The sequence below is a fragment of the Heterodontus francisci genome, chromosome 4 (genome assembly GCF_036365525.1).
Source record: "Heterodontus francisci isolate sHetFra1 chromosome 4, sHetFra1.hap1, whole genome shotgun sequence".
In the NCBI taxonomy this organism is placed as follows: Eukaryota; Metazoa; Chordata; class Chondrichthyes; order Heterodontiformes; family Heterodontidae; genus Heterodontus; species Heterodontus francisci.
The window spans coordinates 167,306,686-167,330,015 of NC_090374.1; the positions used below are offsets into that span (position 1 = coordinate 167,306,686).

The 23,330-nt window shown below is 42.1% G+C and overlaps 2 protein-coding genes across 2 annotated transcripts in view; one reads left to right on the forward strand and one right to left on the reverse strand.

Moving 5' to 3' along the window:
* The window catches only part of LOC137368743 (stabilizer of axonemal microtubules 2-like), a 67,974-nt gene extending 56,937 nt beyond the window's left edge, over nt 1-11,037 (forward strand). The window contains exons 3-4 of the mRNA XM_068028932.1: nt 1,527-1,729; nt 6,009-11,037. Of these exons, the coding sequence (XP_067885033.1) occupies nt 1,527-1,729; nt 6,009-7,060 (1,255 nt within the window). The 3' untranslated portion in view covers nt 7,061-11,037. The remainder of the gene's footprint in view (nt 1-1,526; nt 1,730-6,008) is intronic.
* Nucleotides 11,038-17,582: 6,545 nt separating this feature from the next.
* The window catches only part of LOC137368744 (ADAMTS-like protein 1), an 852,599-nt gene continuing 846,851 nt past the window's right edge, over nt 17,583-23,330 (reverse strand). Inside the window, exon 30 of the mRNA XM_068028933.1 lies at nt 17,583-17,689. Coding sequence (XP_067885034.1) covers nt 17,583-17,689 — 107 coding nt within the window. The remainder of the gene's footprint in view (nt 17,690-23,330) is intronic.

Consider the following 23,330-nt stretch of genomic DNA (forward strand, 5'->3'; position numbering starts at 1 on the left):
GGGCACAATGGACCAAATGGCCTCCTTCAGTGCTGTAACATTCTATTATTCTGTGGGAGGAAAAACTGAAATATTTCATTTAGTGTCAGCAAATAAATGGGTTCAGTCTGTGTGTGTGTGTGTGTGTGTGTGTGTTTGCTGCTATAAAGTTTGATCATAATGTGGCCAACCACCACCAGAATGTTTGAAATAAAGGTTATGTGAGAAAACTTTTAGCATACAATTGATATCTCACACGTGGTTTCACCTGATAATTCACAAGTCATAGTCACAAAGGAGTTGAGGTCAGTCCACAATGAGATGTAAATTGTACCATCTGCCACTGTTAGTTGCACAGTTTATTAGAGATAAGAGAGGAGCAAAACAGATTATATCCTGGATTTTTTTCAGAATTTCTTTTTTACTGAGTTTGTCATTGTCTGACTCGCTCACCAGTCTGGTTGTGGTGCATTGAAAGGCCACACAATGCGACTCTGCAGCTTTGGTTGAGATTTGGTGGCTGTACATCCAAGCATTAGAGCACAGGCTCTGTTCAAATTCAGCACTGGAATTGCTGTGTGCACGCATTTTTATTCTGACACTTGCACTGGCGGGTGACCTTTTATATCACTGTTTCTGGTACATTCGACGATTGTGTGTCATGTCAATATTTTGTTTGGAAAAAATGCAATCAATCACTTGTTGGGATGGATGGTGGTTTGGGAGCCGGGTGTAGGCGATTTGGGGGCCAAAATAGAAGGGGGGGTTAGGGGTCGGGTTGGGACTGGGAGTGGAGGGGGGTTGGGAGGGTTGAAGTGGTGAGGAGTGTTTTGGGGGGGACAGGGGGGTGAGGGGTGTTGGGAGACTTGGGGTAAGGGTGAGATTGGGAGGGTCAGGAGCATAGGGAGGGTTGAGGCGGTGAGGTGGGTTGAGAGGGTTAGGGGTGAGGGGGGTTGAGAGAGTTGAGGGGCTGTTGTGGGGGTGGGAGGATCGGGTTGAGGTTGGGGGTGAGGGGGTTGAGAGGGTGTTGTGGGGGTGAGGGGGGAGTTGGGGTGGGAGTGGAGGTTTGGAATGAATGGGTTGATGTTGGGGTGGATGATGTGCAAGAAGTCTCCTAATATTTTAGATTTTGGTCGATTTTTATTCTCATTTTTTGAGAGTTGAAACATTTTCCATCCTTCATATTTTCATCCTTGCTGAAATGATACAATGAACTTTCATTTGGACTTGTCTTTGCTGTGATTAATCACACCAGTGCATTGGGAAGATCTGATACCTGTTCACATAGCATGCAACCAGTCTCCTATGGAGATTGGCCTCTTTACTTGCGATGAGCCTTTGCAGTAGTTTTCTCCTCAGGTTTTTGGGAGGGAAATAACGAGCCTTGTAAATTACTTTTTTGGCACTTAAGTAAAGCAAAATAAAATTCTGTGTTATTGCTGCTCAGCTCTATCTCTGCCAACACACCAGTGGAAATCAGGTTTTCTGTTTGTCCTGCATCAGTGTCATATTTCAGGAACTTTATGCATACTGTGTGCAATCCACAGGGCTGATTATATTCCACATGATGTTCAGCCTAGGCCAGGAAGGATTATCGAGGAATTCAGGCAACCACAGGGAGCTATGAATCTTGATACAACTTACAAACGGGATTTTAACCCACACTCTATCCAACCAGCAGCTCCAGCTCGACCATTAGAACAGAGACACATCACTGAAGCAAAGATGGAAACAATCCCTACATACAAAGGTATGTCATCCTCTTTATTACTTCCTGTAATAAAGATTCACAACTTATATAGTGTCTTTAACATAATAAAGTGTCTCAAGGCACCTCATAGAAGTCTTATCAAACAAAATTTGATCCTGAGCCACATAAGAAGATATTAGGTCGGATGAACAAAAGCATGGACAAAGATGTAGGATTTAAGGAACGTCTTAAAGGAGAAATAGAAGTAGAGAGGTTTAGGAAGGGAATTCTAGAGCTTAGGGACTTGGCAGCTGAAGGCACGGCCACCAATAATGGAGCGATTAAAATCAGAGATGCTCAAGACGCTAGAATTAGTGGACTGCAGAGATCTCAGAGGGTTGTGAGGCTGGAGGAGATTACAGAGATAGGGAGGGGCGAGGACATGGAGGGATTTAAAAATAAGGATGAGAATTTTAAAATTAAGGCATTAATAAATGGAAGCCAATGTAGGTCAGTGAGCACAGGGGTGATGGGTGAAAGGGACTTGGCGCGAGTAAGGACATGGGCAGCAGAGATTTGGATGACCTCAAGTTTACAGAGGGTAGAATATGGGAGGCCGGCCAAGATTGCATTGTAATAGTCAAGTCTGGAGGTAACAAAGGCATGGATGACAGTTTCATCAGTCCATGAGCTGAATTGGGGTGAAGTCAGGTGATGTTAGAGGTAGAAATAGATGTTGTTGGTGGTGGCACAGATTTGTGGTTGGAAGCTTATCGGAAAGGTTAATGATGGCATATGTAAAAGAGAGGGACAAAATCTGAGGAGAGTGATCCATTTACAGTATTGGCTAACATGAGAAGCAGGAAGGGAATTTGGGTGGTCAGCAGTTTAGTGGGAATAGGGTTGATTGAGCAGGAGGTGGCTGTCATGGAAAAGATAACCTCTGAGAGGACATGAAGGGAAATAGGAGAGAAACTAGAGAACAATGCAAGTTCAGGGATAGGTGCGTTTGGCCCGCGTGGGCTAGGAGAAGGGAGGGAAGTGACAGAGGCAGCCGATCGGATGGTCTCAATCTAAGTGACAAAGAAGTCCATGAGCTCCTCACACCAGTTGTTGGAGTTGAGGGTAGAGGGGATAGGAGAGAGGGGTTTAAAGACTCAGCTTGCAATACAGAAAAGAAGCCAGTGTTATCTTTGCATTCCAGTATGATCTCAGTATAGTGAGCAGTTTTGGCAGACAAGACCTGTGCTTTATCGTGCTTTATGTGGTCACAGCCAGTATGCTTGATTCCCTTCGAGTCCAAAATTCTATCTGTCTCAGCCTTGAATATACTCAATGAGCATCCACAACCCTCTGGGATAGACAATTCCAAAGAGTCCCAACCTGCCAAGTGAAGAAATTTCTCCTCATCTCAGCCCTAAATGGCCAATCCCTTATTCTGAGACTCTAGTTCTAGACTTTCCAGCCAGGGAAACAACCTCTCAACAGCTAATCTGTCAAATCGTCTCAGAATCTTGTATGTTTCAATGAGATCACCTCTCATTCTTCTAAACTCCAGAGAATATCAGCTTATTCTATTCAATCTCTCATCAATCTGGTGAACCTTCTTTGCACCCCTTCTAAGGCAAATATATCCTTCCTTAGGTACAGAAACCAAAACTGCACATCATACTCCAGGTGTGGTCTCACTACAGCCCAGTACAACAGTAGCAAGCCTTCCTTACTCTTGTACTTCAGCCCCCTTGTAATAAAGGCTAACATGCCATTTGCCATTCTAATTGCTTGCAATAATGGTGGAGATATTTTTTTGTGCTGCTTTGTGTGTATGTTTTTATTTGTGTGAGTGCACGTATCTGTGTGTGCGTATTTTTGTGGCTGTGTGTTTCTCTCTCTTTGCCCTCCTGCAAGCAGAGTGAGTTCCCATGGATTTTCCCACCGACTTTGAGACCCTGGCGTCAGGACCAATGGGAGTCCTAGGCCCGCACTTACTGGAACCAGACTGGCTGAGTCATTTTCCCAGAGGCAGCCCCCTAATTGGCCGCCTCCATGCTCACCATCCAATTAAGGATGGCGGGTGGGCTCCTGAGTCTGGAGGGACAATAGGAGGCCATCCAGCACTGAAAGATAGGCAGCCCCTCTGTCAGATGGGCACTGCTGAAGTAAGTAGGGAGGTGTGAGGCTTCACCATTCCTGCCCGTTGGCCACAAATGGGATATAAGAAGGGCCAAAAGTGTTAGAGCTGTCAAGACAGGAGGGGGAAAGCCCCCTACAGTAACAGGCACTGCCTTGGTTGCAGCCATTTATTAGCATGGTGCCTTCCCTATTGAATGGAGCCTCCCTCTGATGGCTCCTGGACTGCCGCTGGAAAGCCGACTCCATGGAGTTGCCAGCCTCTGCACGTTGCAGAGGCCACTCTACTGCCGGCAAAATGCCGGCGAGCCCTCTAAATCACCCCTTATTGGGGCCTTAGGTATTTAAATTGCCTGCCTGCCTCCATGGCGCAGGCAGCTGATCCGTTTCCCGGGCCGCCCCGAGAAACCTTCCCGGTGGTGTGACTGCTCTGGGGAGCTGTGCGGCTCCCCTCTATTTTCCTGCCCCCCCCCTGCTTCCATGCCTGCCACCCTGATGCTGGGAGAATTTAGCCCAACTTTTCAGGTCAGTGACCTTTGAAAAGGTTATCTCTGAAACATTAACTCTGTTTTTCTCTCTACAGATGCTGCCAAACCTGCCAAGTATTTCCAACATTGTTGACTTTATTGTCCATCTGCTTATGGAATGAAATTTTATAGCACCGTCCACTAAATGTACAAAACTTTAAAAAAAAAATCTAATTTACATTTTTCCTTCTTTGCCTAATACCTCTGCAACAGTACTAATGATACTAAAATATTTTGCTGTAATAAACATGCTTAATTTATTCAGAAGCTCTCTTCCATCATTAATAGTAGTTCAATTCTTCTAGAATTTCCACTGTTAATATTAATCATTTTTGTTTTTGCTGTTTTTTGAATATACCTGGTGTAAGATTCAAGCACACAATGAAAAGATTTTGGAGACACTGACAAATTGCGAAGTGCAAAGTTTATTTGACAAAAACAGTAATATGTGACAAATTAAGCAGTTCCTAAACTATAGTGACCTGTTTTATTCAGGAAAATTACCACAAGAAAACATTGAAGTGTTCATACTTTACCTCATTTTGATGGCTTTGCAAATTAACAACCAACTCTTCTTGTTTTCAATGCTCCCTAACCAATAGTTTTTCATGGGTTTTCATCCTTAGTACTTTTCCATAAATACACAGGAGCCCTGGAGGCTTCTAAATAACAGATCCTGGCAAACTATTTGAACAGCTAGTCATAGTGTTCATTAAAAAAGAAATCTGGACATTGTGGACACAGGTGGATGCTGGAAATTATCCCCTGCTTTGTTGTTGAGTCTTGTTTGTGGACAGTGATATATCTGGGACATTCCATAAACTTGAGTTCTTAGCTTCTTGGAAAGGGCCAGGCCTCAAATGCAAAACGTTATTAGAAATATTGCAAACATAGAAATTAACTTACCTTTAAATAATATTTTGGAAATGTAATTTGTTATGTCTTTCATATTACAACCTCTTAAGTTTCTCTATTTGTGAGAGACACAGTTGGTGACTAATTTTACTTTTATAAACTTTGTACCAATTTCTGCTCCTGGAATGTGCTCCTTTATCCCCTCCCATAATCCAACTCCACAATAAGGTAACCTCAGACTCTCTGTTAATGATGCCAATTTATTGTCATTCCTGCCACTAGACTCAACTCTACCTTGTACCATCGACAGAAAACAGTGCTGTAGCTCACAACATTCACTTCAACAAAACCTCTCAGCCCCAAACTCTCTACCAACAAGACAAGAGCAGCTAGGCCATGGAAACACCTTTACCTCCATGTACTTGAATGTATACTGCTGTTCCTTCATCGCTGGGTCAACCTTCAGGTGTTCCTGATTTAGCACCATCACAGGAGCAGCATCAGGACAAAGACTGCAGCAGTTGAAGGAGAAGACACAACACTACCTTCTTGGCAACTAGGCAATAATTGTGGTCTTCCCAGTGTTCTCCCCATCCCAAAGAGAGAGAGAAAAAGGAAACCTGCAGCAGATAAAATTTAATATCTGTAATTGGCTAAAAGGAATAATTGGGACCTGGTAGGCAGTGTGTCCTCCTCTCCATTGATTTGAATGACAGTCTTAAACTTCACTGCTTAGGAGATATTTTGGAAGTTGAGGCCCATCAATTTGAAGTATTGTCCTTTATCTCTTTAAAAAAAAAATTAAAAGCCATTTCTTTCTCTTTCAGATCATTACAAACAATGGGAACTTTCAAAAAGAGAAACAACTAAACCAGAATATACTTTCAAAGTACCGTCAATCAAGTTTAGAAATACAACCACTTTTCAGGATGACTATTCCTTCAAAGTTCCAGCTCCTACAGAGAGCTTTAAACCTCCAAATGCAGCCAGGTTATCAAACATGCTGTTTGATGACATGACCAACTATCGGCAGCATTATGTACCATATATACACGAGCCCCGGAAAAGACGTGAACCTGAGCAATACAAGCCAAATGACGAACCTTTTGATGATCTTACTACTCACAGGAGAGATTTCAAAGGGCAGACAGGGGAGCTCACAGTGCCCATTCGACCTCCATGCACCAAACTCAGCTCCAATCAGCAGTTTTATGACCTGACTGAATTTCGTGACAAATACAGAACTTGGACTGTAGATCCACCAGCAGTTCACAAGGCTGTGGAGTTTGTGGCTCCTGAAGGTAAAATGAATCTGAGCACCACTACTCATACGGACTTTGTTGAGCATAGACTCCAACCTTTTGTTCCAGTCCGGCCTTTGCCACACACGAGTGGTCACAACATTTCATTTGAAGGACAGTCCACCATGAAGGCAGACTACAAGCCTTGGGATTCCATGCGGGAGCCTATGATTAAGCCGCGGCAAGAATTGGAGAAAGCAGTTGGCCAATTCGATGATATGACAACATTCAGGGCTCATTATGTACCTCACCAGATTAACCTCATGCATTCCTTCAAACCCCGCAACTCTTACATTCCTAGCACAATGCTGCTAGATAATGGAACCACGTATCAATTCAGTTATACGCCAAAAGCAGTCGAGATATGTCCTGCCTCATTTGCAGTACCTCCTGGTTATGAATATGTGGAAACTGATCCCCAAGGTCATAAGCTGTATCGCCCTGTGTCTGAAAGGGAGAATGTGCAGCCCAGATTGTCAAACACCTCCATGGATTTGATTTCAAATATTCATGGCCCTCAAAAAGCTGCAAATGATTTGAAAGCAGGTTTCCTAAATGATGGAATAGTTGCAGCTTGAAGAAAACAAATCATTGACCCTTAAACTTATTGATCGTAAATTTTTGATCATCTTTTGATCTTTAACCCTAATTACAGATATACTTCCTTTTGTTTTATTTAGTGGCACTGGTAAAGACGAGGAATGTTTATTTTGAAGGTTTTTATTCCCTGAATAAGCCACAGCAAGTCTGCAATTCCTGTGGCTGAGAGCACAAGCAGACTCTCTCCCTGGCAATCAGGAGCAGCATTACTCTGGTTTGGCAATAACTCCTGCTCTGTTCTCTCCCTCCCCTCACCCTGTAGGATGGGGTCTGACCTGCTAGGTGCCTCCTCTCATCACCTTGACTGAGATTTTCTAAATTCTCTATTAACAACTCAGTAAAGTAAAATTGAAATCAGCTGTTTTCACTAAAAATGCTGCATATTTAAATGAGGATTCAAATTTAGCATTTGGTTTGAAATGATGAAATATCAAACGCAGCTCTATATCTCCTTGCAGTATTCCATGTGATTGGAACTTGGGTAGTGAAGACAGAGATCCTGGAATCATTTAAGAAAGAGTTGTATGCTGTAACATGGGGACTGCAGGTTTTTACTGGGTGGATGAGCCATGCTGGGGCAAATCTTATCCAAGTCTATTCGTGATCTCTGCAAACATTTGATTCTGTGACCTGCAGTTTTCCTATGTGATTGGATACTCTTCTGTTGTTAAAGGTGCAATATTTGCAGCAGCTGTTTTTAAAAATAAAATTCAGATGAACTGCATTGGAATGAATATTTCAAATTTGGGAGAGGGGGACCAAACGCAACTTCCAAAAACAGACACTATTAGCAAAAGGAACTTGGCAAGGAAGGAAATTATTACGTTAGTAAAAGTGACACCTGAAAAAGGTGTCTCCACCAAAAGCTTTTAAAACATTCCAGATTTCAATCTAGCTGACGACATTACCAAGCCATTGAGTGATCTTTTCTTAATGCACCTTTTAAAGGACCAAGGATGTAAATGAAAAAAAAAATTTGAACATTAGAAAGTAAACATGTTTCTTTTTGCAATCAATACCCATTTAATTCAGAAAATGAGTTGTCTATTTTTACCACACCAATGGGAGAGTTAATGGCATTTTACAGTTATTATTACAATTCATATACTATACGCTGCCTGTAACTGCAAGCTTAATGCTATGTCTAGTCGCCTAATGAACAATAGAATATGTTACATTCAGATTGCAGTAAAAATTAGTATTGTAATTCACATTTTTTGCTCTAATATGTTGCTTTCCCTCCATTTGCAGAACCATATCTTTCTTGCCATGCACTATGTACTATGCATGGAGGCAGTATTGATGTATTTCAAAGCCACCAACATGAATTCTTAACTTATTCAAATGGCCAATACCATCACTAAAACCCAGCAGAAAGTTAAAGGCTCATTTCCTTCTCCAACATTCCTCCAGAATTTTTCCCTGTTGACCAATAATTGTCCTGGTAATAGATTTTGATGCACTTGTTTATATTTATTTTTCTGCAACAAGGGTTGTGACCTATATAAAACCTTAAGACCTCAATTCGGATATTGTGTGCATTCATGGGCTCCACACTAGAGGAAGGATATTGAGGCTTTAGAGAGGGTACAGTGTTGATTGAATGGGTGCTGCCTGGTGTGAGGATTTATAAATGTGAAGAAAGATTTGAAAAATTGGATATTGTTGATCGAACAAAGATTATTGGGAATACTGTGGGAAAATGGCATTGAGGTATGATCTAGTTGAATGGCGGAGCAGGCTTGAGGGGCTGAATTGCCTCCTCCTGCTCCTATTTCCTACATTCTTATATTATGGGGCAATATGATAGAAGTGTTTAACATTATGAAAGGACAGACTGCAGTAGTTGAGGGGCCAAGAAGAAGGGCTGATTGATGCAAGATTAAATGTTAAGAGATTTAGAATAAAGGGCAGGAGAAATTTCTTCATGGTGTGGTGGTGCTGTGGAATTCACTTCCAGGGTTAATGGTTGGGGCGGAAACCATGTCAACTTTAAGGACTAGTTTGGAGAGATGGAATTGGAGATAAAGGGATGTAGGAACAGGGTAGGTAAATGTGGTTAGACTATTTGCTGATGTGGAGGGTAAACACTGACCTAGACTGGTTGGCTCAAAGGCCTGTTTCTGCATTGTAACCCCTGTGTGTATGTGTTCCTATGTATGTTCACAATCTCAGTGATCTATTTGACCTTGAGCTGAGCTTCTGAAGTCTTATCCTGTTCATCACAAAGACCATCCATTTCCCTTTCTATAACATCAACTAACTCTGCTGCTATCTCAGCCCATCCACCACTGATGACCCTCATCCTTTTCACTTCTAGCCTCGACTATTCGGCTTCCTATCTTCCACCTCCTGTAAACTGTAGCTCATCCAAAACTCTGATTCTCCTATTCTTTCCTGTTTACCCATCACAACTGTCTAACTGACCTCGCCCCTCTCAATCTCTGTATTCTGCTCTAAGCCCGACAGCCCTCTCACCCCCTTATCTGCCACCTTGCCCCCTGCACCCCCCAATATCTCAATTCTTTTGACTCTGACCTCTCTTCCTCCCTTCACCCCACATTGACAGCCATGCCTTAATCCACCTAGGTTCCACATTCTGAAATCCCCTTTCAAGCCCTCTTTCTTGCCCTCTTTAATACCTATCTCTTTGATCAAGCTTTTGGTCATGTTTCTGACTATCACTTTCATTTGCTCAGCAGCCATTTTCCTTACACCTGTGTGAAGCACATTGGGGTGTTTTTCTATGTTAAAGTTGCTATATAAATACAAGCTGTGTACATATCAAAAGTAGATCTCAATCAGTGGCCTTCCTGTCTATGATTAAGTTTTACAGAAGTATTAAAGGTGAATGCAGAATACCCAATAAATTGGCACAGAATAAACTGGGTGACATTCATTTCAGTCCCTTTTTCTCTGGTAAGCTAATTCAAAATTCAAACATCAGCTGAACAAGTGAAATGCAAAACGTTGTCTGGAATTGACTAGTTTAACAATTTCCCAATAGTAAAACTGAACCAATTCAATTTAGCATTGCAATTCAAAGCCCTATTCCATTCAAAAATAGCCACACATTAATTTAATATTCTATACAAAGCCCAAATCCTCTGTAATGGCCACAACATGGAATAGTGGACTACATAAAGCAAATGACATCCTACCATTTAGCTTTATATTGCAGCTCCAATTTAAGATAAATCACAAACTGAGCTCAATATTTTTGTATTTTGACTTTGTACGTTTTGAAAAGTGGTAGTTTGGTTTTAGTTTTTGTAACCTGCCCATAAATCATCCACAGATGTCACAAAAAATCTTGGTAACTTTACAGAAGATTTTGTACAGATTTCTTTTGTTTATTCATCTCAACCCAAGTATCAGTAAAGTTGATCAGTCCCTCTCGATGCACCATTGATAAGTTCCCTATAATTAAACATTAAACTTCAAAAACAAATGTTACTTCAGTAATCTCTTTTGAGAAAAGAACACTGGGATAAAATTGCTACATTTCAAAAGTTCAGTTTTATATTTATATGTTAAAAATGTTGCATTATTAACTCAGAAAAAAGGTTACAAAGCCTTTTAATAGGCATGATGTTACTTGTAGTTGGAAAACCCTTTTAATTCTCACATTTACTTTTAGTGCAGCCCATTTTCCCTACATTTACAATTACTGTAATTGTAAAGAACCCAAGTGTAAGCTGTCTTGTTACAAAATATTTTCCATACAATATTCTCAGGAATGTTTGTAAATTTTCCTAATCTTAGTATTATGGTTAAAATTCTTCTATGATATATATTTAATTGGATTTGTACTGAATTTCTACAAATGGTACGTTGTTCAGTAATGTGTTTCTTGTATCATTTTTAGATTTTGGTCAGAACTTTTAGAAGTGTACGAATTTATTACCTTCAGTGATGTGTACAGCCTGACTTTGTTTCCTTTAATGGCTGTGAGCTTGCAGATGTTCTAATGTTACTAATATAGAATAACTTAAATAAATTTTTTTGGAAAAATGACAATGTTGATTCCTGAATTTCCTACTTGGCTGCTAAAATCAATGGAATCAGTTTCTATTTTGTCATCATGTAAATTTAGACTTGGATTTTTAAATTGTATTTTGAATCTATGTTCTGAAATTTCTAATTAACTTCAATTTGTAAAGATTACTGCATGCTTCTTGGTGATTCTGTCAATCGTAATCTAATAAATGCCTCATGTTATGACACTCATAACTCTTCACAGCTGCACTGTGACCTCCTAACTATCAACATGGAATGTTGTCAGTGCTCCTCTAACTAAAGGCCAACTCGGGTCTGCAAATGAAACCCGACCCGAGCCCGACGGAACCACATCCGACCCCGAGCCTGACCCGGCCCGAGTCCTTCCATTTTTTCCTGTGCCCGATCTGACCCAACTATCAGTTAACCTACCTTCCGTTTTTCACTTTGTTGCTTATCTGCGCAAACTTAAAATAACTGTAACAGAACCACCTTTCAAGTCCAAAATGTACATTAACATTGGAGCCACTTACCGGAGCTGGTGATAGAGCATGTCCGACCCGACCCGATTCGAGCCCGAATGCAGGACCCGGAAGTGCCACCCGACCCCGACAGGTCGTCAGGTCAGGTAGCCGGCCTTTACCTCTAACTTGCAGCTGTGAAAATATATTAGTCACTCTTATAAAGAAATTCTCCTGTCAGCTCATTCCAGCCCTGATGGTGACTTGTGCCCTGAATGTTAGTACGTCTTTTCCTTTACACAGCACAGGCTGATAGCTTTGTGATTCCAGCATTTCCTATTTTAATTTCAGCTTTTGTATTTTTTCTAATACAATGGCAAAATACTGCGGAATAAAAATGGAAAATGCTGGAAATAATCAGGTCAGACAGCATCTGTGTTAACCTTCTGATGAAAGGTCACAGACCTGCAACGTGAGCTCAGTTTTTCTCTCCACAGATACTGTCAGACCTGCTCAGTGTTTCCAGCATTTTCTGTTTTTATTTGTTTTTTTTTCCTGTTGCATTACTCTCTTACCAGTAAGTTTAATCAAGTTTGCTTTGACTAGAACTACCAGGCATCAACAAAAGGATAATGGAATGATTGATGTTGCATCAAAAGTTCAGAGAGTTGGACATTGAAGATTTTTTCTCTTTTACCCATCGCCTCCAATTCAAATGTTTTTAAAAAAAAAAATTCCATAAAGAATGCAAAAAATATGAAATATTTTCTTTGTAGACATTCAACTTTGTCTCCTGCTCTGGCTCCAATTACATTTTAATACAACCCATCTAATCAGTTAATAGCTGGTGGAAGGAGTTTACCATCTGTTTTAGTGGACAGAAACTTCTATTTAAAAACCCACCTGCACAATTTTCAATAACTGAAGACATTAATGCACTCAACACCAGACAATACCATGAACCTTTAAACAACTCTTGTTAGATTGAAGCAATGTGAAGTGTGCTCCTTCCTTTGCAAAGTGCTTTGAATGTTTATTACATTAAAACTGTGCTACAAATTCAAATATTATTTATGCAAATACATCAGTGAATGACCAGATTGAATTCATTGCTCACTAGACTAAAATATTACTTTTCTAGTAACTAAATATTTTCCTTCCTGCATTTGGTCACAAATGAACCAGAGAAATTATGAAATTATAGCTAGTTGGTATTTTTTGAGACTGTACCTTTTTCTGAAGACAAGTACTGGCTTACTCCTTTTACCATTTTCTACCACTATTTCTTCCTTCTTTCTCCCTCGTTACAGGACATGTAGCACTCCTAGATCGCTAGCTGCAAGTTTGAGGGAGCATTTAAATGGACAGTACCTGTCCAATTCCAGTTCTTTTCCTCTTTCCTGTCTCAATATGTGGCCAGACTGATCCAAAATTTAGTACCACCCCACAGCTGTGCAGCTCTTATCAGGAAGCAACAGGGTAACAGGTGCCAGAACCTGCATCACTCGGCTCCTGCTGCAGTGTGGCTGTATTCCATGACGCAGCAGCCTCGTCCCTCTGGTTAAAATAGAGGCTGCAAGCTTCACCAACATATTTAAATTGCCAACCCGCATCCTGGGAGGGGATTTGCTGCCCATCCCTTGTCCTGCCTTCGTGATACCTGGAATTAGGAATGTTGGGGTCAGGTTTGCGATGTTTAAAATTTTAACCCTGACCTGTCCCCAGCCCACCTGTTTTTATTAAAATGAGTTTTTGCGGATAGGGATGCAATGGAGCTTTGTGCTTTGAAGAATCAAGTAATAGGAAGAATGCTGACTGAGCATCAACATAACACTTTCACATCAGTGTTTAAATATCAGTCTTATGTAAGTCAGAGGAAAAAAAAGAAACACTGGAATTAGGTAAATATTTGTACTTAAGTAGAGTTGGTACAAAGGAAATTACATAAATAGGCTTCTGGTAAGTAACATCAGACTTTATCCAGCAACATTGCAATTAGAAGATGTGTCACTGGGTCCTTGTCATAGGCTAAAACTAAATATACATTTACAATGAGCTCCAGGGGAAAATAATCAACTGATCTCCGAGTCTATTCTACACCTGGGACCCACAGTTGAATAAGAAACACAAAACAATTGTAAACAGGATACCTAATTTATGTTTCCTCTACTATTAGCATGTAGTAAAACACTACCAAATGCTCCAATTAAACTCAATTAATTAGTCGAATGAGAAAATTCTTCCAATAGTATCAGGGAATGCTTTCTAACATTGACTGTTTACTGATTTGTAAATGATTTGCCCTAGAGGAAACATAAGATAAACACATTATGTACATAGCAATTAATCTAGCAAATCAGTTATTGGAAGGAATGTAACTGGAAGAATGTTTATGGCGAAGGAGGATTGGGAAAACCATCCTGATTTTAATACAACAGCCCCACCATACTGGGAATGCATTGCTTATTTCTCACATCCCAATGATTGAGGATGAAACTGCCCTAGCAGTGCAGCATGAAACAAATAAGTGAAAGAGTAATGAATGGAAGTGCTATTAAAATGAGAAATTCAAATTAGTTTCTAAAAATAAGCAACAAAAAAGCTTTGGTAATAAGAAAATAAAAGTCCCCCAAAATACTATTTTCTGGACAACATAATGTACAGTTAAAGAGGTATATTGCACTGTTCAACACAACTTTCTAATAAATAGATACAGAGCTTATTTTACAAAGATCTTATCTTAAATTATACATAAATTTAGAGATCTAAGTTGCTTAGATTTCAGACCCACTTTGCTGAAAAGGAGAACTGCTCTTACATTCTGTATAAAGGCATAGTAATAATCGTTTTATAAATTTTAAATGCAGTAAATGGCCTGGTATTGCCAGGATCAGCCTTTTTAACCAGTCAATCAATAACCTACACTTGATCACATCAAGATGCATTCTGTGACTAGAAACCTATATATACCTATCTCACAATAACTGTTAAACAGCATGAGAATTCTATCCATTCATGTAAGTAAGCAGTATTTAAAAATTTTTAGAAATGCATACATTATACAAAGAACAGCGAGTGAGTAATATGGAGTCAGGAGACATCGTGTATCCATCTGGTTTAAAATGTTATCTGAACCACTTGATCATGCACACAGATTGCAATTATCCATCAATATATATTCCCAGGGGCTTATACATGACCCATGGGGACAGGTAAATTATGAGCATTGTGTTGACAGTATAACATAGGTGATATCATTCACTGTACCAAGAGATAGTTGGACGTTGCTTAGAACCCATGTTTTCACTTATAATGAATTCCTAATCTGGGCAAGGTGTTGAGTGAAAGCATGCACTTCCTCACAGAGAACGAGGGACAATCAGCCTGGATTACTCCCACACCAGAGTTAAGATCGGAAGTTGTCTAGAACCAGAGCTCCTGTGCCATTCCATGCTGGGAAATGATACATGGCTTGGAGTTTAAAGTGAGGACAAGAAAATAAGTGCCAGAATATGTTGGATTTTTGATGGTGAACTGTGTTCACCATCATTAAGCCTCTGACTTTGACCATAACTTCAGGATTTAGCACTAATGCAGATTTACACAGAAATCTAAAGTTGCAGTGTATCACTCACTACTCCATCACAGACTGCTGTGGAACCAACATCCCACCCCACCCCACCCCACAACACCCCTTGAGCTAGCAATCAGCAAAATCAATTGATGTGGCGAGAACTTCCCCTTTTCTGGTCTCGCATCATTCCCCATTAAAGCCCCATAAAAATTTACACCATCTTCAATCAGGTGGAATTGGGTTTTTAATGGCAATCTGAGTAATAACTATTGCTAAACAACAGAGCTAGCCCTGAAAAGAAAAGGTGGAATGTTGTTAATGTCTCCATTACAATTAATAAAAGAAAATATTATTTAAAAAACCTAGTAAAGTTTTTTTTCATGATGTTTCAGCTTCTCCCTTCACCTCATGTGTATGTCCCAATCTTTATCTCTCCTTGTGTAAAATTTTTAAGTGATTTTAGTTTAGTCCTTTTCCTTTCCTGATTGGCTGTCTATGAGAATTCTTTAATGTGATTGGCAGCATTGAAGCTTGATGATATCGCTGCAGCTCCCCACTGGGAAACCCCATTAAACAACAGTACAATCAGTTGGACAATGGGAAGGGTAATGTTTTCGCCACGGAGATCACTAAATCTCTCAGCGAAGCTTTCTTTCGAGGTCAGCAGCGAGAGCCCGTGCTTTGCTGCAAAATGCAAACTCCCAGCCAAAGTACATGTATTTTTTAATAATGGACTTTGATAACCATCTTGCAGCTGAAAACTTGATGAATAAGGTCTCCCTCTTTTTTTTCAGAAATTCTCCATTACATTTCTCTGAATAGATCAGAGAGGGGAGGCAATTTATCTAAAATTTCTGCTTGATGTTACATGTTGATGCTCTAGTGTTACTGTTGCTACTTTACTGAGTGTTAGGACAAGTTGTACAGCACAGAGAGACAATCAGAGGCTGGGTCAACCAAGGACTCTGATCAAACACCTCTTAGCTGCTCATTGGCAATGAAAGAGGTTGAGACAAGCCACCAGTCTACCCTCCTGGTTGCGGAACAGTTAGGGTATGGCTGGTTGGGGAACAGTCAGTTGCAGCAATGGTCGTGGGAAGGGTTAGTTGCAGGAAGGGTCAGGTAACGTTTGGTACTGAAACCAAAATGTACTGAGAAGGGTAAATGGTTGGGAGGAAAAATAGCTTAAAATAAACAAATGGTGGTCCTTTCAATACTGCAATCTATGTCAGAAAATAAACAACTGGCAATAACAGGTTGGCTGGCAGTCTACTCACAATCTGACACAAAATATCAAAAACAAAATATAAAATAGGATAATGGCAGAGGGGAATCACAATTTAATAAGATAAATCTTGGCAGGGATAGTTTGCAATAGGAGGGAGTCCTGGAGTAATTGCAGTTGAATAGGACATCACAATAAACCTGCAATGAATTATAAGGAGTAAGAGGATAGGATGAAGTTTGTCTGCCTGTTTCTAACCCAGAGACCATCTGAGCATATTCCTCAAGAAGGGGTATGTGGATAGGTGGTACTGCCTCTCCCATCATTTGTTCATCCTGTTTTCTAGACTTTGTAATTGAATGATTAATCTTCACTCATTTTTGCTTCTTATTCTTTTAAATTGTTCCTGAATTTGGTGTTATTGCAATCTCCTGCCCTAATTTCAGTGGGAGAATCTCCTGCAGAATTCAGGGCTATGTTTCACCAGGGAAAGATAGTCTGTGATTCTGATATAATTCAGGTGGATCAATATCCTCATCCAAGAATCTTGGAAGATAATGCTCACTTGACCAGTTGGTTTAGATCTATGATCGATGTGCAAAAAAGTAAATAATAGGTTATTCCCCTCTCCCTTTCTCTCAATAATACTGCATTTCCTTTCAAATAAAATGGGTACATTCCAACACCATTTGTCACGTTCAAGTCCATTTGCTTCCGTTTCCCCTTCAAGGTCACAGCAGTATGCCACGGCGGGAGTCTGTTTGCAATAAAGTTGGATTCTTTGCAATATTCCATAAAAGGTCTGAGCAGAAATTCCCATGAAACAGTCTAAGTAGAGTATATTTACAGTTTCCTTGGGCTTTGATAGGCAAAGGAAGGTAGTCAAAATTGTTCTAGGACTAGCTCATCACAAGAACTGTCATCCAGCGTCATGTCAGTGCTACAAATAGCACTCGTCAAAATGGCTGAAGCATTCATCCAAAGTAGAAAGATAACGAAGGAATGTACAGTGTGTCTAAGTATATTGTAATCGCTCTACTACACCCAGAATGGCAGCTGACAGATTCTTTCCTATTCAAATGCAGATTTTCTCTTGAAGCAACCATGGAAATATTTGCCTCTCTTTTAATAAAAAACACACAGGGAGCACTGTTGAAATTTCAGAACAATGCAACCATTTCAAGTTAGTTTTTTCCCGTCATTTCATTGTGAGAAGATAAGTTATAGAATTGTTGTCATCTTCAGATGTCCCTGCAGGATTCACAGCAGCGTAGTTTGTATTGGGACAGTAGGCACAGTTTTAGTCGCTTTACCATTTCACAGTATCTGGTTGTGTCTCTGCATTCCGCTGTGGGTAAACAAAAACAGGAATTAAACACAATAATAAACTCTGGATCTTACAAATACCAATAAATTAGAATTCATTATAGTTGCACAAGGGTATTGATCATTCATAGAAAGAGTCCAGTCAAAGTGAAGCTGTTAATAACAAAGTTGATCAAATACTAGGACAGTTGTCATTACTTTATCTTTGTGTAGATCACTGGTGAAATCACTTGGGAATATGCAGGTCAATTCACCCAGTGGGGATCGTGAGGGTAAGAAGCAGGTCTTCCTTCTCACTGGGAGCACGGATCTACAGCTTGACCCCATTGTCTACAGTTCCGGGTGCATTACATTTATAGAGGCTATTGATGCACTGGAGAGAGTATAGAGATGAGTAAGGACTAAGATCTTTCACTGGAGAAAATAGGATTGAAGGAGACATGATCCAAGTCCTCAAAATAGCTAGAGTAGGCAGGCTGTTTGGATGGTTAATTTTAAAGTCCTAGTTTTGCACTGAGAAACTTTATATAGACCTTTGCCTCAGGAGATTCAGCAAATGAGGTACAGTTCATAACATACATGTTCTTTGGGAGCAGCAGCCCAGATTCACCTTGATCATTCAGTGCTTTCTTATGTTAGAACTCCTACCTGTTGCTAACTTTCGGTGATTCGAGTCATGCAGCAATATTAAAAAAAAAACAAAGTGCAGTCTCCTGCAATAGTCACATCATTGCCTTTCACCAGTCACTTTTAGAGACTTTCAAGACAGTAAAAGCACTGTTTTTCCATCAGACACCCGATAAGGCCACCAATTGCCATATCCCCCCCATTTTTAAGTTGCTTCACTCTGTAGCTCTATTTCTGAGCCCCAGTGACTCATATTTATTCCTTAGCTTGTACCGAGTCTAAAACATTCTCTTATGGACTCGAACCTCTTATAGGGCTGAATTTTGGGACTCATGGGGAATGGTAACAGAGGTGGGCGGGGGTCCACAATGCTGGTGCCAATTAAGATCGTTAAAGAACTTATTAATAGCTTGTTAATGGGGTAATGTTGTGATTTTTGTTGGGACGCAATGTGCTGTCTGGGGCAGACCAATTGAATGGAGGTGGGGAGCCAGTCATAGTTGTCCCAGGAATTAGCTGGACTCCATAATAGGGTGAATGGTGCAGAGGGGGACTCAGCCATTGGGAAGCATATGCCATCAACGCAATGCAGGTGGCAGGGAGAGTGGGTAGTAAACGCTTGGGCAGTACAGGGGATCATCACCCTCCTGGCATCATGTGGGCATAAGAGCAGGGGGCAAGGCTGCTAAGGATAATTGGGCAGCCACCTGAACACAAGGCAGCAGCAGCTAGCAATGGGGACACGATTCTCAAATCTTGGGCCCGGTGGTGATAAAGAGAAACACCCCCTGCAGGAAGGGCAGAGTTCTGGGCATTAGGAGAGCAAAGGAGGGGGACAAACGTCAGGAAAGACATGGTGGCCATGCTCTCAGCATAGGATCTACTGTCGAAGGTAGACCTACCTGGAGATGACTGAGAACCAGTGCCGCAGGAGACTGCAATTCTCCAGGCAGATGGTCACAGACATCTGTGCCCTCATTGCTGAAGACCTTACACCTCACAGCACTGGTTGCCATGCCCTGCCAGTTGCTGTCAGTCACTGTGATCTTGAAATTCTTCAGTTCTTGGTGGCATCTCTCAAAACACTGCACATCACTGCATCTCGCAGGCCACAGATGCCCTATTTGCCAGAGTTGGACAGTACGTTCAGTTCATGACAGATGGGGCATCGCAGGCACAGAGGGCAGTGGGTTTTGCTGCCATCGCTGGATTCCCCCAGGTGCAGGGCAATATCAATTGCATCCATGTGGCCATCAAGGCACCAAGTGACTAGACAGTGAGATTCATAAACAGGAAGGGCTTCCAATCCCTCAACGTGCAGCTGGTCTGCAGCCACAACAAGAGCCTCCTCCATTTGTGCTCTCACTTTCCTGGCAATACCATGACTGTTTCATCCTATGGCAGTTCAGGCTGCTGCAGCTCTTCATTCCACCCCCAAACTCCGTGCATGGGTTTGTAGGGGACAAGGGATATCCCGTGAAGAGATGGATACACACTCCTCTGTGAGAATGTGAGAGCCTGAGACAGAGGCACAGAGGCAATACAACCAAATCCATCTGCTAATCAAGACCACCATCGAGCAGGTCATCGGGCTTCTGAAGATGCAGTTCCGGTGTCTGGACCAATCAAGTGTGACCCTGCAATATACTGCTGCAAGGGTCTTGCTCATTATGGTGGTCTGCTGCGGTCTCTAACATGGCCCTCCAGAGAGGTGTAGGAAAAGAGGAGGAAGAGGTCATGGAAGAAAAGGAGGCAAAGAGGAGAGAATTCAGAACACTGAAATGTTTCGGCTATACAGGGAGCTGGCTAGGCACAGTGTGGGCTGGAACAGCCTTGTCAGGATTCCATGAATGTCAGGGATCTTCTGATTAAGGACCATTTCAACTGAGCCCTTCTGGCCCAGGATGAACGGCATGGTATGGAACTCACTGAGGTTCCTAGGCTAACACTTCTATTGAAGATGCAGCCTGGAACATATAAACTCTTACTGCCAATGAAGGATGAACATCTTCTCAGAGGTTTTGCCGTCACCGTTGAGGAACCCTTGATCTCCTTCATCACCTCATACCTCTTTTCTTGTCCCGCCATCAATTAAAGACATCTCAGATGTGGGTCTTCAAGTGTCATTATTTACATTGTGATCACAAAGGGAAACAGTGCACAATTACAGGAAGTGACCCAGTGACCCACTCAGTGCTCCACATGGTGTGGTGGCCACAGCGCTTGGCCACTTCTACGCATTGCTCCTTTTGTGGCCTTGGAGGAGGTGGAGGCAGCTTGCTCACTTGTCTTGGCTTGTGGCTGAGATGCAAATAGCGGTCATCCTCAACATGGAGGTGTCCGTGGGGATATCTCCAGACGCTGCTGCACCTGAATCATTGGGGGGGGGGGCACCCTCTCTCATTGGGCCCTGCTGCACAGATGCTCCCTCTGTCAGAGAGGCTAAGGAGGTCAAGGATGATGATGGCATCCCCTGAGGGTGGCACCTTCATCCCCCCTTGGTGATATCCCCAGCACATGGCAGATGCTCTGGATGTCTGGAGGGGAGCACCAGCGGGGGCTCAACCAGCATCCCCTCCAGACATACCTGCATCATCAGTACCACTGACCGGTCTATGCTACATAGTGTGGCATGCATCCTGTGAACGTTAGAGTGCATGCAGGGACTCCGCACTAAGTGCTGCCGCAGATGGCTCTCCATAAGGTTGGCCATTTTCTCAATGGAGGAGCTCATGTGCTCAAAGCCCTGAGCTATGGTGGCAAACATGAGCTGGATGGAATCCTCCATTCTCTGCCCATTGCCCTGAACGGCCTCAGGGAACTCCGACATATGGGAGCATATCTGCTGCTGCTGGTCTAGGTACATCCTCCTTTCCAGTCATTCCTGAGGCCCTGAATCTCGGTCCAGCTGAGAAGGCCTGTGTAATAGAGTCATTTATGGCACAGAAAGAGGCCATTTGGCCCATTGAGTCCATGCTGGCTCTCCACAGAGCTATCCAGTCAGTTCCACTCACCCCCCGCTTAATCCCCATTGCCTTTAAAGTCTATTTCCCTCAAGTGGCCATCCAACTTCCTCTTGAAGTCACTGATTGTTTCCGCTTCCAGCAAACCTGTTGGCAGCGAGTTCCAGGTCATTAACACCCACTGTGTAAAAAAAGTACTCCCTCATATCCCCTGCATCTCCTGCCCAAAACGTTCAATCTGTGTCCTCTAGTCCTTGTACCATTAGGGAACAGTTTTTCCTCATATAACTTAACTAAGCCTGTCATAATCTTATACACTTGTATTAAATCTCCCCTCAATCTCCTTTGTTCTAAGGAGAAGAAACCCAGCTTTGCCAACCTAACCTTGTAACTAAAATCCTCCATCCCTGGATCCATTCTAGTAAATCCCCTCTGCACCCTCTCAAGGACCCTCACATCCTTCCTGAAGTGTGCTGACCAGAACTGGAAGCAATACTCCAGCTGAGGTCTAACCAGAGCTTTATAAAGGTTCAGCATAACTTCCCTGCTTTTGTACTCAATGCCTTTATTTTTGAAGCTCAGGATGCCATATGCTCTATTACCCACTCTCTCAATATGTCCTGCCACCTTGAAAGATTGATGCACATGCACCCCCAGGTCCCTCTGTTCCTTCACTCTTTAGAACTGTGCCATTAAGTATATATTGCCTCTCCCTATTCCTTCTGCCAAAATGCAACACCTCACACTTCTCTGTATTAAATCCCATCTGCCACCTGTCTGCCCACTCCATGAACCTATCCATGTCCTGTTGCAGGTGGTTCATATCATCCTCACTGTTTACCGCATCGCCAAGTTTGGTGTTATCAGCAAATTTCGAGATATTACTCTGTATTTCAAAATCCAAGTCATTTATATATAGCAAAAAAAAAAGTGCTCCGAGCACTGATCCTTGGAGAACATCACTGCCTACCTTCCTCCAGTCTGAAAAACAACCATTTACCAAGACTCGCTGTTTTCTGTCCTTAAGTCATTTTTTTTATCCAATTGGACATTGACCCTCCTATTCCATGAGCCTCAATTTTGTTAACCATCCTTTTATGTGGTACCATATCAAACGCTCTCTTAAAATCCATATAAACAATAGCCAACTCCCTCTGAGGGGAGTTGACCCCAGCTGCCTCTGGCACCTCCTCCTGCATGCTAGTGCTGTGTTCCTCACCCAATGCCACCCTATCTAAAAACATGCGAGGACCCACTGAGGTGAGTGTATTTGTGCTGGTGGATGCTGCGCTTGTAAGGTGTGAAGCTGCTTGTTCGAAGCTTTGCTTCTCCTCTTGGCAGTACTGATGCTTCACAATGTGACTCAGTATTCCATATGCTGTCAGACGCGGTGGAGTGCAATGCACCCACTTAATGAGCTCATTGCCCTCTATAATCACAATCTCCACCATGAGTGCTCACCTCGCCATGGCCAACTTCCTCATGGTCTTCAATCCTGGCTATTTCCATTGCTCCCTCCTCCCTGGGTATGATGTGAAGGAAGGGGACACTTCCACCTGCTTGGACCCTCTCTTGGGCATTATGTGCCTGTTTCCCATAAAAGGACAGAAGAGAGAGAGATAAGGCACCACTGTCCTCTATGGCCAATGTCAGCTGTTCCTATTCATTGGAGAATGCATGTTTCAGTGCTGACATGTCCTCAGCTGCACAATGGTTCAGATCCATTCTGAAGGGCCAGTAAGTGGCCTGTGCATACACTTCTCCCATGTTCCTGAGTAGCAGGCACCCTGAGGCTCCTCAATTTGTGTGTCTGCTGGAGGGTGAATACCCAGAGACCTGTCCTGAAGGTTGGGGTAGCACTCACCTTGCCAGACTGCATCAGGTCATTGAACCTTTTCCTACATTGGATCCAGCTTCTTCTGACCATTCTTCTTCTGCTGACTGTGGCAGCGATATCTATCCATGTCTGCTTGATCCGTGTGCGAGGCCTCCTCCTCTGGGAAGAGAACCTCCCTCCTCTCCCTCATGGCCTCCAGCATCACCTCCAGGTCCATATCTGAAAATTAAGGGCCT